Genomic DNA, 20,169 nt, shown 5'->3' on the forward strand with positions numbered 1-20,169 from the left:
TAAAATGGTATAGGCATTTTAGTCACTTTATTTGCATATTCCAAATTGCTTTCCAAAATGGTTATATTTATCCACAGCTCTACCAATACTGAGTCAGTGTGTCCTGCCTTATTAAATTATCATTGTTGTGTTATGTTTAATTTTTATTCAAGGAAAGTATCAGATGACTAATTACAATCTAGATTCTTAGACTCTATTGTCTTTTACTTGCACAGACATCATTATAACGTGGACTGATCATTGGATCAATTCTCCAGAACAATTATAATGGATTTCATGATTTTGTTTCCTCCTTTAAAAATTTTGTTGCTTTAGCTTGAAATGAAGGCAGTCTATTTGTTTAGAATAATAACAATGAAATTAGGATAAAAAAATTAATCTCTAGAACATGTATCATATTCCAGAAATGGGCCAGATTGTTAGTTACTATCTTGGTTCTTCAAAATTATATGAAGCTTTTCTTAAGTTTTCAGGATTCCTGCAATATACAACAATCTAAAATGAAATGCAAATGTCATCTTGCAGTTGGTTTAATGTTCTAGATGAACTATTTGAGTTCCTGACATGTTTGAGGAGAGCAACTTCATCATCAAGTGATGTTTGGGATAGCAATTCCTACTTTTAAGTTGATGTGTTTGGGGTTCAGAACCAAGTGTTGAGATTGATATAGGGATCAAATGTTGGGATTCAGTTATGTGAAGAATGCACAATAGCCTTTTTCTTTGGCAAAAGACAGGTTTATTTAAGAGAAGGGATTACATACAAAATGAAATGATACAATAGACACTAGGAATGGTAAATATGAAATAGAGTTGAGAGAGCATAAAGTTAGCCAGGAAAGTTTTAACACAACAATAGAAAAGACAAGTTCCCTGGTGAAATTCATAATTAACCAGGAGAAAGGGAATACTTCATAAGGTGGGAGCATCCCCTTAACTCCTAAAAGGGATTTAGCACTCTAAAACAGTTCATTAGTGGGACACTAATACATTGTTGGTAGAGTTGTGAACAGATCCAACCATTCTGGAAAGCAATATGGAACTATGCCCAAAGTTATCAAACTGTGTATACGCTTTGTCTCAGCAGTGTCTTCACTGAGTCTAAAAAAGATCATAAAAAGGAGAAAAGGATCCATATATACAAAAATGTTTGTGGCAGCCCTTTTTTTAGTGGCAAGAAACTGGAAACTGAGTGGATGCCCATTAGTTGGAGAATGGCTGGATAAGTTATGGTATTTGAATGTAATGGAATATTATTGTTCTATAAAAAATTATGAATGGCCTGATTTCAGAAAAATCTGTAAAGACCTACGTGAACTGATGCTGACTGAAGTATTTTTATTTTTAAATCATTCACATATCTCAATGAATGATTACATATCTGGGTTCTTCAATGTAACAATGGGTTTCTCTTGCTAGGTTTCCAGGATTCCAGTTATAGCCAATAATCTAACAAACTGAAGCAGTCCCCTGGATATTGGATCAAAGTTCTTATATACACATATTGACCCTGAATAAGTTGGTTCCCTCAAATAATATCATTGCCTTTGCTTGAAATTGAGCTATCCCATCCACTGAGAACAATATAAATCAAATGGAAGGCAATTTTTATTGTTGGACCATATATTCCACCTACACAACATAGGAGATTTTTTAAGGTAAACATCAAGGTTCCCAAAATTTATGTTTTTCTTTAGAGCTTTCAGAATTTGAACATTAACTGGCACTCTAAAGTAGACATTATCAATATCTTTTTATGACTGAATTGGATTTAAGGGCATCAGTATTTAGAGTATTGCCTTAGCCTGAAATGTAGCTATCACTTGAGAGCAATATGTTTTCACTCTTTATATTGATGACCTACTAAATCTCTCTCTAAAAGAAAACTATAGTTCTTTTATAGGTTTAGATTTGTTGGTGCACTAATGAGACCCTAGGGTTTCATGGTATTCCAAGAAATTTAGGGGCACATCAGATTCACTAGCTGGTATTTGTAGGTGGGATAAAAGAATTGTATCACAGTGATGAACATTCAGATCAAAACATGATGGATTTGAAGTGGTGGAAAATATCTAGGTAAGGTGATTTAGCAGCCAGATGAAAAATAGGTCTAGAGATCAGAGGGATTAGAAAGACTTGAGGTAGATAATGAACATAAGCAGTACAAAGGTGATAACTAAAGTCACAGTGTGACAAGAACATTATTTGCTAAGGTCCCATTAGGTAGGCTAGGCTAGTTTTTCGAAGGTTTTTTCATAAAGAAATTAGGCTTGAGAGGTACTAAAACTCCCTCAAAGCTTTTGAATAAAACAAATGACTTAGGATCTTGATTTGTTTCCTAGTTTCCTGAATACACCATTTTGAGCATGGCCAAGATCAGAAGCCATCATGTTTAGATGAAGCAATATACCATCCTCACTTCATTTCCTTTCCTTGTTATGACAGAGAAAATGTTTGAACTGTTTAGTGACCTATGTCTCATTCTTTCTGTCCTAATATCAAACCCAGCTTTAATTAGAGCACCAGGTCTGGCTCAAGAACATAGTATTCAATGAATCTACAAGAGAATTAAATGTGTAGGCAAAAAGCCAAGGACAGAATATTTAAGGATATCTATATTTTGGAGACAAGAGAAGCAAGAAAAGGAGATTAAGATGCTGACAAAAAGATGGAAGAAAAGTCAAAGAATAGAGTTTACAGAATTCAATAAAGTAGGAGAGGAGGAGGATTAAATTAATTGTGGAATGGGTCATTAGAGTGATTTCTAAGGGACTGCTGATCTTTTTCATTCAATCAAAAACATTAAGTATCTACTATGTGCACTGTCTGTTAGGGATTTTTAAAAAGGAGGCGGGTGGAGAAAGGAAAGGGGAGAGACAGTCCTTGCTCTCAAAAAGTCCACAACAAGCAAAGAAATACACAAAAACTATTTACTGGATAAAGAGGAAATAATTAAGGTAGGAAGGTTAGAGGAAATAATTAAGGTAGGAAGGTTTAAGGAATAAATAAGACTGGGAAAGGTTCCCTGTAGAAAATGGGAATTTAGTTAGGACTTATGAAAGCCACGGAAGCCAGAAAGTAGAAATGAGAAGGGAGAGCATTCTGGGTATAGAGGATAGTCAGGGAAAATGCCTAGAGCTGGAATATGTAGTGTTTTGTTCATGGAACAGCCAGAAGGCCAGTGTCACTGTCACAAAGTAGCAGGGAGTGAGTGGCAGGCAAATGGAAAGGCAGATGGAAGATGGTTATGAAGAGCATTGAATGACAAGTAGAGGACATTGTGTTTGATCCTGAAGGTAGCAGAGGCCCTGAAATTCACTGAAGTGGGGTGGGGGAAGGGAATGGGGAAGGATATAGTCAGATCTGCATCTATCTTGGGAAAATCATTTTGCTGGATGAATAGAGGCCAGACTAGAGTGAGAAAAATGAGGCAGGCTGACTCACCAACAGGTTATTGTAACAGTCTATTCCTGAAATGATAAAGACCTGCAACAAACTGGAGGAGACAAAGGGACATATCTGAGAAATGTCTCAAAGGTGAAACTTAGAGACCTTGGCAAGAGATTGGATATTGGGAAAATTGGCTGGGGATTTAGTTTCCCCTGAGTTATAAAAACTAGAGAAATACAGAGAGAAATGACACAAAAAATTAGAAAAATAAAACTGAAACCTTGCTAAGATGCAGAACAAGGAAATAAAATCAATAAAAGGAAAATAAAATCCAAGGTGGGGGACTCAAGACTTGCAAATGAATATAATCATGGGTGGGGACTTAGAATAAGAAACACATTGTAAAATATAATTAAGAAGTGAAGATTTGGAAGGAAGGTATAGCAATGCCCTCAGTAGTGTAAACTCAGACTCAGTGGGAAAATTGGACTCTTCAGATGGGACAGTATCAGCCAATAGGGAATCAAGGAAAGGACTGAATTACATACAAATAAGGTGAACACTAAGGGGAAAGTAATGATGTGATTAGGGGTGGATTATGCACTTCTCATAGGTTGTGTGGTATTCAGCCAATGCATTTCCTGTATTAAAAAAAGACAAGTATTGATTCCAAAGATTCCTATTCTATAGGATACCCATCTCTGCAGTTGTGTAATTAAAGGCTTAACTTCACCCCTTCTAAGTCAAATGGAGTTATTTTTCACAATACGGAGAGTGAGATTCAGTGAAGAAATCAGAATGGCTCCTAGGTTGTAAATTTGAGGTATTAGGAGTATATGGGGTTACCTTCTATAGTAATAGGAAAGGTAAGAGGGGGCGGGGGACAGTTTTGCAGGAAAGATAATGACTCAATGGATTCAGTTTTGGACATATTCATTTTAAGTTGTCTACAAAACAACCAGTTCGAGATATCTGATAAGCAGTTAAGAGCCCGTGGACTGAAGATCAACATAAAATCTGAGGCAGCTTCGGTAGATTTGAGAATCATTTTTTCCCATTTGATTCTCATAAGAACCCTGGGAATAATAGACCAGAAAATTCCAATCTTTAACAAAAGTTACTGAGATTGAGGCCCAAGACCTTCTCTTGATTAGGGATCCTTCTCCTTGGATGCTATTTCCTTTTATACACTTGAGAAAGCACTAAAAGGAAGACGTTTTGTAATTCACTGATGACTGGTCGATTCTAGAAGTAGGGAAATACAAGGTTGTCTAAGAGAAATGTCCATCAATCATAACCACTTTGTCAATAGGCCTTTCCCAGGTCAATTCCAGGGCATCTCAGCAGAGGCTTTTCAAAGGTCATAAGACTCTTTTAACATCTCAAAGCTTTCCATGAGTCACAATACACTAGCGTTTGACCAACATTATCCTAAGATCCAAGAATGTTGTGGGTTTGAACCAAAGATCACAAGAGAATCAATATAGTGGTTCACAGGAGTGAGGAGATATTGCACCAGCAAATGAACCTTATTACAGAGGGAGCAGGGCAATGGGAGAAAGGGGTAAGAGTACAGCAATTACATTCTTATTACATGTGTGACTAATAAAATAAATTCAGCTGATAAATACTTGGTAGATTAATTATTCACAGCTCTTATCCAACATCATTAACATAAATAATTTAAATTTAATCCTATTCTGCTAAATTCAGTAATACAATCATTAATCCCCATCAAATCATAAAGAACTGAATAAATAAATGCTCATTAAAATAAGGAAGTATCAAAACTGTCATCACAGAGGTAGAAGCTATATCAAATGTCAAAGGCTGTGGAACGATCTAGAATGAGAATTGAGAAAAGGCCACTAGATTTGGCAATTAAGAGATCACTGGAAAAGTTGTAGAAAGCAGTTTTCATGAAATGATGAATTCAGAAGAAGAGAATGAGAGAAAATGGAGGCATATATTGTAGATAGATAGTTTTTTCAAATTTAATTACAAAAGGCAGATAATATATAGGTGAAAGTGGAGAGGAAGAATTAAATTAGTCATTTTTGAGAAAAAGGAAACATGACTATGTTTGTAGGCAATAGGGAAGATGCCAGTGGATATAGAGATTGAAAGTGATAAGAGTGAATGAAAAAGGGGACAATCTGAGATGGGATAGAATGGGATTGTTTGAACAGTCTTGGAGAAGTGTAAGTCTACTTCATCTTGTGAGTCAGGGATGAAGGAAATAATGGCATAAGGCAAATAAGTGATATGAGATAAGGAAGAGAAAAGAAAAGAGAGATCTTTTCTCTGCAAAATATGAGATAAGATTCTCAGTTGAGAGAAAGCTGTTTAAGAAGGATGACAAGGTTTGGAAAAATTATTATGGAGAATGGGATGGTGAATTGATGAAGAAGGTTTAGTAGGATTGCCTAGTAGTTGCAATTGGGGTTGTGCAATATAATTCTATAATGGACCCAATCAGAAAAATGGTGTAATTTTCCCCACTTTTAATCAGCAACATGTATTTAGAAGTGATTCAAAGCTGAGGTTTGGCAGGGGTGCAAATGCTGAAATAAGGTAAGCCAATAACTCAAGGAAACTATAGAGTTGAACAAGAGGGTGAAGAGGAAATGGCCTAGAAGAAAATTCATAGGTCAAAGGATTAGAAGTCACAGTGTAAGTGAAGAATAGGGTTTGATAAAAAAGTGAGAGAGGGGAGGAAAGGAGAGAGGAAGGGAAGAAGACAGAGAGAAAGAGAGAAAGAGAGAGAGAGAGCAAAGAAAAGCCAAAACATTAGAGATAAATAAAGTAATTTTGGAATTCTTAGAGGTGGTGCATTTTGTGAGTGATGGCAAGATTTTACCTATGGCTATCTTTGTGTGTGCCTGAGACAGGGTGGAAATCATGAGAAATGAGCAGGTTGAGGAACTGAAATTGACTGAGATGTAATTTCAACAGAATGGTCCTAACCATTGCTTAGCTGCATGGATTTGAAAAATGCTGATAATAGGTTAGACTGCTTTTCCTATAGGTTTAGCTGTGAAAGAGAAAATATAATACAAATTATATACTATATACCTATATACATACAACTATATACATAGTGATAAATGTTACAAATATTGAGTTTTGTTGTGTTCTAATTATTGCATAGGAGACAAAGATGAGTATGAAATGGTCCCTGAACTGAAGGAGCTTACAGTCTAATGGAGATGATAAAGGCATATAAATAATTTCATTACCAAAAGTGCTCCATTGTGTGATTTATTATTCTAGAAGAGATGCCATTCAACTATGTATTAAAGAATGATAGGCAGACAATACTCCAGGAGAGAGGAAAATGGCCTGAGCAAAGGTAAAGAGGTGGAAATGCACAGGCTATGTCAGAAAATGACAATTCATCTAGTTTGGCTGAAAGGTAGGATATGTATAGAATACTATTATTTGATAATCTCCCATTATACAAGATTAGGCTAGGTTAGAATTAGATAGATGAGATCAGATTATGGGAAATCCTGAATAAGAAAGGAATATATCTTTCATTTTGTAAGCAAAAAGGGACCATGGAAGCATCTAAGTAGTGGAAGTGATGACTAGATGTCCTGTTTAAGAAGATTATTCTGATGATCCAGCCATTCTGTAGAACAATTTGGAACTATGCTCATAGGGCTATCAAGTTCTGCATACTTCTTTGAGCCAGCGGGGTCACTACTGGGTCTGCATCATAAAGAGATCATAAAAGAGGAAAAAGGACCCATGTATGCAAAAATGTTTGTAACAACCCTTTTTATAGTGGCAAGGAACTGAAAACTGAAGGGATGCCTTTCGATCGGAGAATGGCTGAATATGTTATGGTATATGATTATAATGGAATATTATTGTTCTATAAGAAATGATGAGCAAGTTGATTGCAGAAATGTCTGGAGAGACCATAAGAACTGATAGTAGGTGAAGTGAGAAGAACCAAGAGAACACTGAATATAGTAACAAGATTATGGATTGATCAACTGTGATGGACTTGACTCTTCTCAACAACAGTGATGGAGCATTTCTATCCCAAAAAACTTGGGATAGAAAATGCCATCTGCATACAGAGAGAGAACTATGGAGCCTGGATGTACACTGAAGCATAGTATTTGTACCTTTAAAAATTTTTTTGGTTTTGTTTGTTTTTTTCTTTCTCATGTTTTTTTTCCCTTTTGGTCTGATTTTTCTTGTACAACATGACAAATATGGAAATATATTTAAAAGAATTGTACATATTTAACTTATATCAGATTGCTTGTTGTCTTGGGGAGGAGGAAAGTTAAGGAAAGAGGAATAAAAATTTGGAACACAAAGTCTTACAAAGATGAATTTTGAAAACTATCTTTACATATATTTAGAAAAATATATTATTGAAAAAGGAAAAGAAAGATTATTCTAGAGTATTGTGGTGGATGGACAGGAAGGAGCAGAAATTAGTAGTAGGAAGGTGAGCTAAAGGGCTATTACAATACTATAGATGAGAGGTATACTCAAATGACAACCACATTTGAATAAGCAATAAAAATATATTATCTATGAACAAAAAATTTTTAATACCACATTTATTTTTTAAAAAACTAATGGGAAAATGTTATTGGGTGAGTTCATGGTTCTTAGAAGATGGGGTTGTAGTCCCAGGAATATCAGAGGGTGGCCTCAGTAGGTCTTCCACTTCTTCCTGTAGAGCTTCTGCTTTTTCATTTAATAGCATCTAGAACAGAAAATTCAAATGTGGAAAATAAAAAATGCTCATCTTTTTTGACATATTAATGTCAGCATTTTAAACACAATCTTTTAGAAAGACTTTCATTCTCTGAAAGATGGTGAAAATAGTAATTCAGACATTAAAATGAGTTTCAAGATTAAGAAAATGTCAATTAAAAAGAAATAGATACAGTAAATTAAGTTGAAGTATTCATCTGTAGTTATTTAGCTAATCATCCTATTTAGTTTATTTAAAGTACATAAAATTTTATTAAGTGAAAAAATTTTTGTTGAAGATTTTTCTATTTAAAAATAACTTTATCCATCACATCTAATCTAAGGAGATTTTATAGATTTCAACTAACTTTTGGAGGTTGGACCACAACAAAAGAAAAGCAAACCTGGCACAGTCAGAAAAAGAGTCATAAATTTAGAGTTGAATCAGATCTTAAACATCCACTAGTGCAATGCTTTAATTTTACCAATAAGGAAATGGCTCTGGAAAGGAGCAGTTACTTGCTGAAAATCACACAGTGATTTGCAAAAATAGTAATATCAAAATCCACCATTCATCTTATAACACAGCCCTTTTCTTTCCCAAGCAAAATTCAAAAGATTTTAGAAAAAGAGGCATGAACTGACAGCCAAAGATTCTAAAAAGGCTCATGAAGATGGCTCCAAAATGAATTCATAATAAATTATATAATCAATTATAAATGGTTCAAATGAAGAGAAAAAAAGAGGAATGTGTCAAAAGAAACTATGCAGCTACTTAAGAGGATTTAGATGAACTTAAACTGCTGAAAGAAGAAAGAACACTTAAAACCAGACGCCAAGAATAGAGTGTCACAATCCTACAGAAATGGTTTGAGAAAAAAGCAAATCCAAGAATGAGCTGAACTTGTGAAATTTGATAAGTACAACAAATTTCAAGCTATGTTTGCACTTCAGACCTAGAAAGGGAGAAGGCATAAATGGCTTAGGGAAGACAATGAAATGTTGAAAGGAACCACAAAAAAGGAGCACAATTACTAATTTCTCTTCACTTCTTTCTTCTCCTTCAAGGGTATTTATCTATAAGATGGAAAGGGTAGAACAACCATGTTTAAGAGAAAATTATATCTCAGGAAATAAAATCTCAAGTGAAATCATAGTTCTAGCTCTCATCTCTCCCCTTGTGACTTCCCTGATGATAAGATGAGATGAAAAACAATTGAGGTTAGTGGGATCATAACTGGATGATAACTTTAGTGATGACTAAATCACACCCAAATTAAAATTTAAAAAATTATTAAAATAAAAATCACCTCCCCCCAAATTATACCTAAACTAAATTAAAATTATGACCAAACTGAATTAAAATAAATTGAAATAATTAAAATTAAATTAGAAGAAAGTCTCTAGTGAGACAACACAGGGCTCTTTACTTATTTAACATTTTTATCACTGACTTGGACAAAAATAACGATGGCACTTTCACCATAACTGTAGATGATACAAAGGATAGGTGAACTAACTTGTGATATAATTCACATATATTACAACAATGGGATTAAAGAGATAAAATGAAGTTTAGCAGGAGTAAATATAAAGTCCTATATTTAGGCTCAAAATTCAATTATATAAGTAATAAGTTGGATCTGTCATATAGAAAATTGCAGATTTTAGTTGGCAGAAGCTCAAGTAATCAAAAATGTCATAGCATTACTGTGAAATCAAACAATTCTCCCCTACCCCCACTACAATCACAGATTGGATTAGTCATAAAGTAAATATAATGAGGTGGATAATAGCCCATTGTACTCTCCCCTGGTGAATTCTGTTAATATCTGAAATCCAACCACAACAACAGGAGCAAGGATAAAATGGAATGCCTATAGAAATGGGCAAATAGGATAATAAAATGACTTGAAACCATGTCTTATAAAGAACAGTCAAAGCAACTGGCAATGCAGTCTAAAAGAGAAAACATTTTGCAGCTGTATTCAAATATTTGAACAGTTTAACCTTGAGAAGAGTTATACTATTTTGGAGAGTTGCATCAAGTAGAAGTAGGTAAGGTGTACAAAAATAAAGTGGGCTCTCCAATTTGGAACTATGCTCAAAAAGTTATCAAGCTGTGCATATCCTTTGATCCAGCAGTGTTTCTACTGGGCTTATGCCCCAAAGAGATACTAAAGAAAGGAAAGGGACCTGTATGTGCCAAAATGTTTGTGGCAGCCCTGTTTGTAGTGGCTAGAAGCTGGAAAATGAAAGGATGTCCATCAACTGGAGAATGGCTGGGTAAATTGTGGTATATGAATGTTATGGAATATTATTGCTCTGTAAGGAATGACCAGCAGGATGAATACAGAGAGGACTGGCGAGACTTACATGAACTGATGCTGAGTGAAATGAGCAGAACCAGGAGATCATTATATACCTCAACAATGATACTGTTTGAGGATGTATTCTGATGGAAGTGGACCTCTTTGATAAAAAGAGCCTTAATTGATCAAAGATGGACAGAAGCAGCTGCACCCAGAGAAAGAACACTGGAAATAAATATAAACTGCTTGCATTTATGTTTTTCTTCCCGGGTTATTTATACCTTCTGAATCCAATTCTCCCTGTGCAACAAGAGAACTGTTCGGTTCTGCACACATATATTGTATCTAGGATATACTGCAACCCATTCAACATGTAAAGGACTCTTGCCATCTGGGGGAAGGGGTGGAGGGAGGGAGGGGAAAAATCGGAACAGAAATGAATGCAAGGGATAATGCTGTAAAAAATTACCCTGGCATGCATTCTATCAATAAAAAATTATTAAAAAAAATAAAATAAAGTGGGCTCTCCTATAAGGATGTAAGCTACCTGTATTCAAACAGAGGATGTATCAAAGACACATCTACACTAAGCAGAAAGTTGACATGGCTGATCTTTTATGGTGTCTTCTAATTTTAAGACTGTCATTCTCTGGAAAAAAATTTTTTTTTTTTAAAATAAGTAGCTCACTCCCTCTTCAGCAAGTATTTTATAAGAACTACATGGCTATCTGATTAGACATAAATATTAATACAAAATGTCAAACACTGATGACTAAAATATGAACTAACAATTTAAGTTAGATTTTAGGAGAAAAATACTGAATTTTGCTCACCTTTGCTGATGAAACAATTTGTTTGGCCTGACGTCGTGATAAATGATTAATAGTTCTTATCAACACTTCAGGGTCTGCATTAGCTAAATGTGCAACAGTTTTATAGCCCGCATCATATAACTGTTTTGCTCTGGACTGCAAAAAAATTATGAAATCAATAAAATCATAATTTAAATTTAGTGAAAAGTCAAATATGTTAGCACAGGACAATTTTTCAGCAAAGAAATGAGAATTAAACTAAGACAATAAATATAAAAAGACAAGTTCCAAGTATTTGGGGAATCTTATTATAAAGTGAATTTGGAATGTTTGATTTCAATTAGCTTTATATTCAGTTGATGAAAACTGATTTAGATCTGAAATGATAAACACATTAAAGTACTCAGATGAGAGGACTATTTATATGACCCCTAAACACAACTTTGCAATCCATTCTTTCTAGAAATGCAGTCACTGGGTTCTTAAAGAATCAGCTAATTTTTGTTAGTCCCTAAATTTTGTGAGATCAAACTCTAATATATATAATTCAGTATCTAAATAACAGATAGTGCCTTCTACTTAAATAACAGAGTTAGCAAAACAAGAGTTTTTTTTTTTAATTTAAAAAGATGTAAACATTTCTCAAGATCATCAGAGAAACAGGAAAAGAACCTATACATTCCAAAATATTTAAAACAGCTCTCTTTGTGGTGACAAAGAATTGGAAATTGAGGGGCTGCCCATCAACAGGGGAATGGTTGAACAAATTGTGGTATATGATTGTGATGAAATATTACTATGCTGTAAGAAATGATGAGCAAATTCATTTTAGAAAAATTTGGAAAGACATGCATGAAATAATGAAAAGGGAAATGAGTAGAATCAAGAAAATGTTGTACACAGTAATAACAATATGGTTTGAAGAATAACTGCAAATGACTAATAACAAACAACTATAAAGGATCTATGGAGGAAGAGTCTATCTTTTATAGAAATGATAAATAGAAGTTTGCATAGTATCATTTTACATGTGTGTGTACATGTACATATACACATATTTGTGTCAAATGGTTGCTTTCTCAAGTAAAGAGAAGAGAGGGAGGGAGGGAAACAGTTCAAAACTTTAAAAAGGAAAAAGAGAATATTTATCTATTTAAAGGATCACTGCTCCTATTCTCCTAAATATAGTTTCTCACCATACCTACTTTCAGACTAATATAGTCTGGCTGTGTGAGACTATGTATGAAGCAATTAAATTTACTTGAATCTCCTGCCTAGCCTCACTTCCCAGCCATAAAGACCAAAGTTACCTGTCTTGTGATAAGATTTGACCAAATACCAAAGACTGATTTATGTATTGTGGCTTTCATGAGATGGCCTGGGGAAACTAAGTTGCTACTGACCTCTAATACTCCAGTTATTTCCATGAGAGGGACCAGGTCTGCCTTTACACAATAAGACAGTTTCTTGGTAAGTTCTGTCAAGAGGGCTCTATAAACCCAAAACTCCTCTAGCTCCTGCAGAAAAATGAAATTAAGAAAACTTTCAGTAATGAAAATGTTAGGTTAATATCAAATGTTAGGGTATATAGTTTAGGTTGTCTCTGGAATGATCATTAAAACGGGGATGATGGCATATCTCACGATGGTTTACAAATGTATGCTCCAAACCAAAATATTTCTGAGAATCTGGGGATCTTGAGGGAGGGTTTGGTTTGGTGAAATGGAAAGAGATATAAACTAAAATAAAAATGCTTAATTATGGAGTCTGAATACAGAAGGAAGCACACTATTTTGTTGTTTTTGTCTTTCTTATAATTTTTCTCTTTTGTTCTGATTCTTTTTCCACAACATAACTAATGTGGAAATATGTTTAATATGATTATATTTGTATAACCCAAATCAGATTGATTGCTGCTTTGGAAAGGAGTGAGGGAGTAGTGAAAATCAAAATCTTATAAAAGTAAATGTCAAAAACTAATAAATTTAAAAAAATAAAAGTTGTGCTTAAATTATATAGAAATATATGAAATTTTAAAAACTTTGCTCTCCATATTTTTTTGATACTTTAAAGATCTATGATCTAATATCATAAAATGATCTGGATGTTCCAAGATGGCATAGCAGATAAGAGTCTGTCAATTCAAATTTGGCCTGTCATTTATTGCATAATCCTGGACAAGTCAATCACCACCTACTAATGTTATTCTACAGAGAAACCACCCCAAGTGCCAAAAATCTTTTTCTATGCCTCAACATTCTGTGGGCACCTTTGCAATATGTGAATTATTCAGCACCTATTCCCTACTTTCCCTATAAGTAGTTTTTTTTTTTTTTTACAAGATAGAGGCTCTCTCTCTTTCTTTCTCTGCCCCCCCATCTCTGTCTCTTTCCCCCTTTCCCTCCTCCCTTCTCCCCCCCCCCCAAAAGATGGACTTTTGCATAAAGAAGTAACTAGGAGACACAAAATTAGTCAGGCAGCTCCTCACACACAGCTTTGGAGAAACACCTTCTCTTGATCAGCTCTGAGTCCTGCTCACGGTTCTCCTGTTGCACCAGCCATAGATCCAAGTGCTGGCAACATAGGAACTCACCGGGTGACCCATCCAACCACACTATACTCTGTATGACACATGTTCTTTCTGTGTCTGGGTTGAAATTCCAAGCTGTAATCTATCCACATGAAGTCCATCATGCCCCCCAGGGGTTTATATGCAATCCTTATCAACTTGGGTTTACCAGGAAGGACTGCTGGGGCAACCTCCCTCCTGAGACCTTGTAATGAAGCCATACAATGTAATCTGCAAATAGGAATCTCTAAAAAACCCTCATTTTATACGTCTCAAATCCCCTCTTGGTTTCAGGTTTTTCATCTATATAATAAAGGACCTAATCTGGATGATATATAAAGTCTCTTCTATCTCTAAATCTACATTCCTAAGATGTAAATCAAGCTTATTATTTTTCCAATAAATATCCTTGATATTTTAGTATCCCTGCCTGTGGCACTATAACTTCTAATTATTTGAATTTTTGATGTCAACTTTCTCAACTTCCTTTACCCAATCATTTATTGTCATATTTCCATCTAAGCAATGTTGATTATCCCTTTTTGCTCTCATTTATTCTGAATGCCAATACCTTAGAAAAAGCTTTCATTATCACTTGTCTAGACTATTCAAATAATATTTTAAATAAGGCTTCCTCTTTCTGTGCTGCTTCCTTTTTTCTCTTCCCCAATCATGTAAAACAAGATAGCATTACACATTATTTATTAAACATGTAATTATCTCAAGAACTAGTAGGGCATAACAAAGCTAGACCTGGAGCCAAGTCCCAACTTTAATATTTATTAATTGTATGATCTTGGAAAAGTCTTAGCACTCCAGACAATTCTCTAATCCTGTAAGGTAAACAACAGTTTTCAATGTGCATCGGTAGAGAGATGTCCCCACTGGAAGTTCTATATCCAATAATATCACAGGGCCAGAATAAAATAGTAATAATCACCTCACAGAAATGTAGTACACAAGAGCAGAATGAGGCAGCTCCACTTAAAAGATTTTGTACATATCCTCGAGACATATTAAATTTTTCTGATACTCTCCAGACATTGGTCTCTTTGAGCAATGTAAAAAGAACAAGGGAGAGGTAGAGCCTGTTGACAATGTTTTTGTCCACCTCCTGGAAAGACATTTAAAAAGACAGTATGCCATTTATCGAATTAGTAAAAACATATTACATGAATTAGATCTATGTAGTTACATCCAAGGTTGTAAAGGGAAATGAGTTGTCTAAGATAAAGTATAAAAAATTATAATATAGCATATTTCCTATCTTTTCAGTTGACCAAATTTGGTGATGATCAGTAGATTTTTTTCTTTTTTTATCCTTCTACTTTGTCTTCTATTTCTAATAGATCTGAACAGCTTTCTGTGACAACATTTTTTTTTCTATTTTTACAATTCAAAAAGGGGAAAATGACAGATGTTGGAGATGTGAGAAAACTGATTCACTAATGAACTGCTGGTGGAACTGTGAACTGATCCAACCATTCTGCAGAGCAATTTAGACATGCCCAAAGGGCTATCAAACCGTGCACACCCTTTAATCCATTAATACCACTGATAAGTCTATTAAAGACACATACACACACAAAGGAAAAATAACCAATTTATACAGAAATATTTATAGTATCTCTTTTTGTGGTAGCTAAGAATTGGAAATTAAAGGGATGCCCATCAATTGGGGAATGGCTAAACAGGCTGTGGAATATGATTGTAACAGAATATTACTGTGCTATAAGAAATGACAAGCAGGATGATTTCAAAAAACCTCAAAAGACTTACATGAACTGATGCAAAGTGAAATGAACAGAATGTTACAGACAATAACAACTGTTACCGTACAATGAAGAACTTAGCAATACAATGATCCAAGACAAATCTAAAGGACTAAAAATGACGCATACTATCTGCGTTGAGAGAAAGAACTGTTATCATTTGAATACAGACTGAAAAATGCTATTTTTCACTTTATTTTTTTTAATTCAAGTATTCTTTTGCAAAATGACTAATATGGAAATATTTTACATGATTGCACATGTATGACCTATATCTGATTGCTTCTTGTCTCAGAAAAAGAAAGGAAAGAAAGAAAAGAGGAATGGAATCTGAAACTCAAAATTAAAAAAAAAAGTTTAAGAATTGTTTTAACATGTAATTGGAAGGGAAATTGTGTGTGTGTGTGTGTGTGTGTGTGTGTGTAAAAATAAAATAAAATACGGTTTTCAAGTCTTTCATTTGGAAATATGTCAGAAAGCCTGATAAGACTTTTTTTTAAAAATTGAGCTCCTTCCTTCCTTCCATTCTTTTTCTTTCTTAAATGAGGCAATTGGGGTTAAGTGACTTGCCCAGGGTCACACAGCTAGGAAGTGTTAAGTGTCTGAGACTAGATTTGAACTCAGGTCCTCCTGACTTTAGGGCTGGTGCTCTATCCACTACACCCCCTAGCTGCCCCAAACTTTTTATTTTCAAAATATATGCATAGATAATTTGATAACATTGACCCTTGCATAGCCTCATGTTTCAGATTTTCCCCTCCTTTCCCTCACCCCTCCCCTAGATGGTAAGCAATTCAATATATGTTAAACACGTTAAAATATATGTTAAAGCCAATATGAATAAACATATTTATACAATTTTCTTGCTGCACAAGAGAAATCAGATCAAAAAAGAAAGTAAATGAGTAAGAAAACAAAATGCAAATGAACAACAACAAAAACAGCGAGAATGCTATGTTGTGATCCACATTCAGTTCCCACAGTCCTCTCTCTGTGTGTAGATGGCTCTCTTCATCACAAGATCACTGGAGCTGGCATCAATCATCTTATTGTTGGAAAGAGCCACGTCCATTAGAATTGACTGTCATATAATATTGATGTTTCCATGTACAATGATCTCCTGATTCTGCTCACTTCACTTAGCAACAGTTCATGTAAGTCTCTCCAGGACTTTTTAAAATCATCTGGCTGATCATTTCTTAAAGGACAATAATATTCCATAAGATTCATATACCATAATTTATTCAGCCATTCTCCAATTGATGGGCATCCGCTCAGTTTCCAGTTTCTAGTCACTATAAAAAGAGCTGTCACAAACATTTTTGCACATGTGGGCCCCTTTTCCCCTTTAAGGGGATCTTTTAAGATCTCTTTGGGATATAATCCCAGTAGAAACACTACCGGGTCAAAGGATATGCACAGTTTGACAGCTTTTTAAGTATAGTTCCAAATTGATCTCCAGAATGACTATATCTGTTCCCAGTTCCACCAACAATGTACCAGTGTCCCAGTTTTCCCAACTCCCCTCCAACATTCGTACTTGTCTTTTCCTGTCATCTTAGTCAATCTGAGAGGTGTGTAGTGGTATCTCAGAGTTGTCTTAATGTGCATTTCTATGATCAATGATTTAGAGCACCTTTTCATATGATTAGAAATAGTTTTAATTTCTTCATCTGAAAATTGTCTGTTCATTTCTTTGACCATACATCAATTGGAGAATGAGCCTGATAAGGCTTAAATGACTTCTCCTAGTCCTATTTTTCCATACATCCCACAGCCTTTTGAGGTTTCTGAAACTATCTGCCATTTTTATAGTCTTCTTCTGGGTTTACCTCGAGCTTTTTCTTAATTCATGGATTTTTTTCAGGACATGGTAATTTCTTGCTCATATTTCTAGCCTCAGTTCTTGTTCTGAGATTATTTTGCTCATGTGAACTCCTCCAGGTCATCTCAGATGGGTTAAATAGTTCTTCCATCATGCCCCTTTGTAGTCTGCATGATACTCCCATTGCCAATCAAGATGGGAAGAACTGGTATAATGGCCTACTACCCTCCACCTCAATCCCTTTCTAATTCAATCTTTAAGTATTGACCAGATTGTAATTTCTTCCTTATATGGCATCCATTCAAGAAATCACACATAGTAACCATTTAATAAATGTTTGTTGACTGATGGTCCATCCCTTGTAGTTCTTACCCTAGTAAGATGCCAAAAATTATAATAGTTTCAAGCTTCTTGCACACTCCCAGTTGTGTTATCTTCTACTATTCTTCTCAATGCTTCAAGGAGTATGAAGCTGAGGTTTGTCTCTCTGTGTAATGATCTCTGGGGAATGGTTCCAAATGAGTTTCTGTTCTGACAGGTTAGAGATAGGGCCTGGAACATGTAATGCCTTGTAGCCCATTGCTGGGAACACTGACTAGTTGGATTCAGAGCCATCTCATTCTGCCTTCTCTGGTGAGATTCTAGCTTGATTCTTTTGCTTTCTGTCTTCTTGTATACTTCTAGACTTAATGGAAAAAATTATTCCTGGTTTTTTTTTTTTAATAGTTTGTTCTTTTGGGCCTTTTTCAAATATTTGCGGGGATTTATGAGGGAGAACTGGGATAGTCAACATTTCAGTTCATAAAATCTTAAATGAAATTCATTAATTCATTGTGAATAATAACAATATTAGTAATTATTATTATATTCATGATATTGAATTACTCTTGGAGGTAGAATAGAAAAATTTTTACTTTTGCATATCACATGATAGCATACTTAAAGAACTCTACTCTCCCACACAAATTAATAATAATAATTTATAACAATAAGATCAACTACCATTTACTTAGCATTTACTATGTGTGAGGAACTGTACTAAGTGCTTTACAAATATTACCCTGTTTGATTTTCTTAACAACTCTAGGAGGTAGGGGCTATAATTATCCCCATTTTACAGATGAAAAAAACTGAGACAATCAGAGGTTAAGTGATTTATCTTACACAGCTGATTTGTGTCTAAGGTGACACTGGAACTCATATTTTTTTGACTTCTGGTCCCCAGTGTTCTATCTACTTATAAGCCCAGAAGAAAACCTTCTTTAGGGAAATAAAGACCTACATAATTAGAAGGAATATTAATTGCTCCCATGTAGGCTAAACCAATATAATAAAATCACTGTCTAAATTCATTCAAGTTCCATTTAAGTCAAGCTAACAAAAATTTACTTTATAGATGAAATAAAGGCCAGGAATCTCAAGGGAAATAACTGAAAAAAGCTAAGAAGGAAGGGACCAAATGGTACAAAATCAAAACATTAAAAAAAAACCCAACTAGATGAGAGGGACATAAATAAACAATATTCAGGAGTAAATGAACATTGTCGCCTATTGTTTAATTAACCCCAAAGCCTCTGCTATTTCAGGTAACAGGATAAAGATTTACTATTCAACAAAAACTTCTGGGACTATTGGAAGAAATAAGATATAGTTAATTTATATAATAGCATATTATTTAAAGAAGAGTATATACTCACACTATATATCAAAATGCTCCAAATGCATATATAACTCAGATTCAAAGGTTACATTATAAATAAGTAAAATGAAAAGCCTTGTTTAGTCATGTATTCTTTCCCTATCTATAGTTGTGAAAGGTCTTTCTTACCATAAAAAGATCACTGAATAAACAGATAATTGTGACTTTATAAAATTTAAAAATCCCAATGCAGTTGAAATCAGAAGAAAAACAGATTAGCTGGGAAAGAAATCTTTGCAGCAAATATTCCTGAAAAAGAACTCATATCTTAGATATATAAAGAGAAAACAAACTTTTAAGAACAAAAAACATCCCTCAGTAGATAAAGTCAAAGAATAGGAATAGGCAATAATCTGAGCTATTCACAGCCATATAAGTGCTCCACATTAAAAATAATCAGATATGTAAATTAAAGCAACAATCCAGTTCTATCTTATATTTATCAAATTGGTAAAGATGACAACAAAGGAAAATGAAAAATGTTGGGGAGGTAATGGAAAAACAAGCATATTCCTACATTATTGGCAGAACTGTGAATTAGTACACTCTTTCTAGAAAGCAATTTGGAACTATGTCTTAAAACCTATAAAACTACACATATTGTTTGACTTGTTTATACTTTAATCTAGGTTTACACTTATATCAAAAAGAGAAGAAAAAAAGTCTTTTCCCAAAATATGGACAAAAATATTTATATAAGGCTCTTCTTAGAAGCTAAGGGAATATCCACCAACTAGGGAATGCCTCAACAAATTATGGATTATGTGCTGTAAGAGATGATGAAAGAGATGGTTTTAGAGAAGCCAGAGAAGAGTTATATGAAATGATGCCAAGTCAAGTGAGCAGAACCAGGAGAACTGGTTATATAATCGGAAAAACAATATAGAATAAAGAAAGATGTGAAAGACTTGGATATTCTGACCAATGTAATAAGTGTCTGTGATTCTAGAGTCCTGAAGATAAAATCTGCATTATCTCCTGGAAAAAAGTCAAAATGAAGAATAAGATGTTTTTTTTCTGGAGAAGGCCAACACAGGGATTTGTTTTCTTAAAGAGGTTTGCTTTT

The 20,169-nt window shown here is 34.4% G+C and overlaps 1 protein-coding gene across 1 annotated transcript in view; it reads right to left on the reverse strand.

The window, feature by feature from the left end:
- Positions 1 to 715: 715 nt before the first annotated feature.
- The window catches only part of HELQ (helicase, POLQ like), a 60,033-nt gene continuing 40,579 nt past the window's right edge, over positions 716 to 20,169 (reverse strand). Inside the window, exons 15-18 of the mRNA XM_051966236.1 lie at positions 14,748 to 14,921; positions 12,642 to 12,755; positions 11,260 to 11,394; positions 716 to 8,124 (exon numbers count right to left, since the gene is read on the reverse strand). Coding sequence (XP_051822196.1) covers positions 8,005 to 8,124; positions 11,260 to 11,394; positions 12,642 to 12,755; positions 14,748 to 14,921 — 543 coding nt within the window. The 3' untranslated portion in view covers positions 716 to 8,004. The remainder of the gene's footprint in view (positions 8,125 to 11,259; positions 11,395 to 12,641; positions 12,756 to 14,747; positions 14,922 to 20,169) is intronic.

Source organism: Antechinus flavipes, chromosome 6, assembly GCF_016432865.1.
Source record: "Antechinus flavipes isolate AdamAnt ecotype Samford, QLD, Australia chromosome 6, AdamAnt_v2, whole genome shotgun sequence".
NCBI lineage: Eukaryota > Metazoa > Chordata > Mammalia > Dasyuromorphia > Dasyuridae > Antechinus > Antechinus flavipes.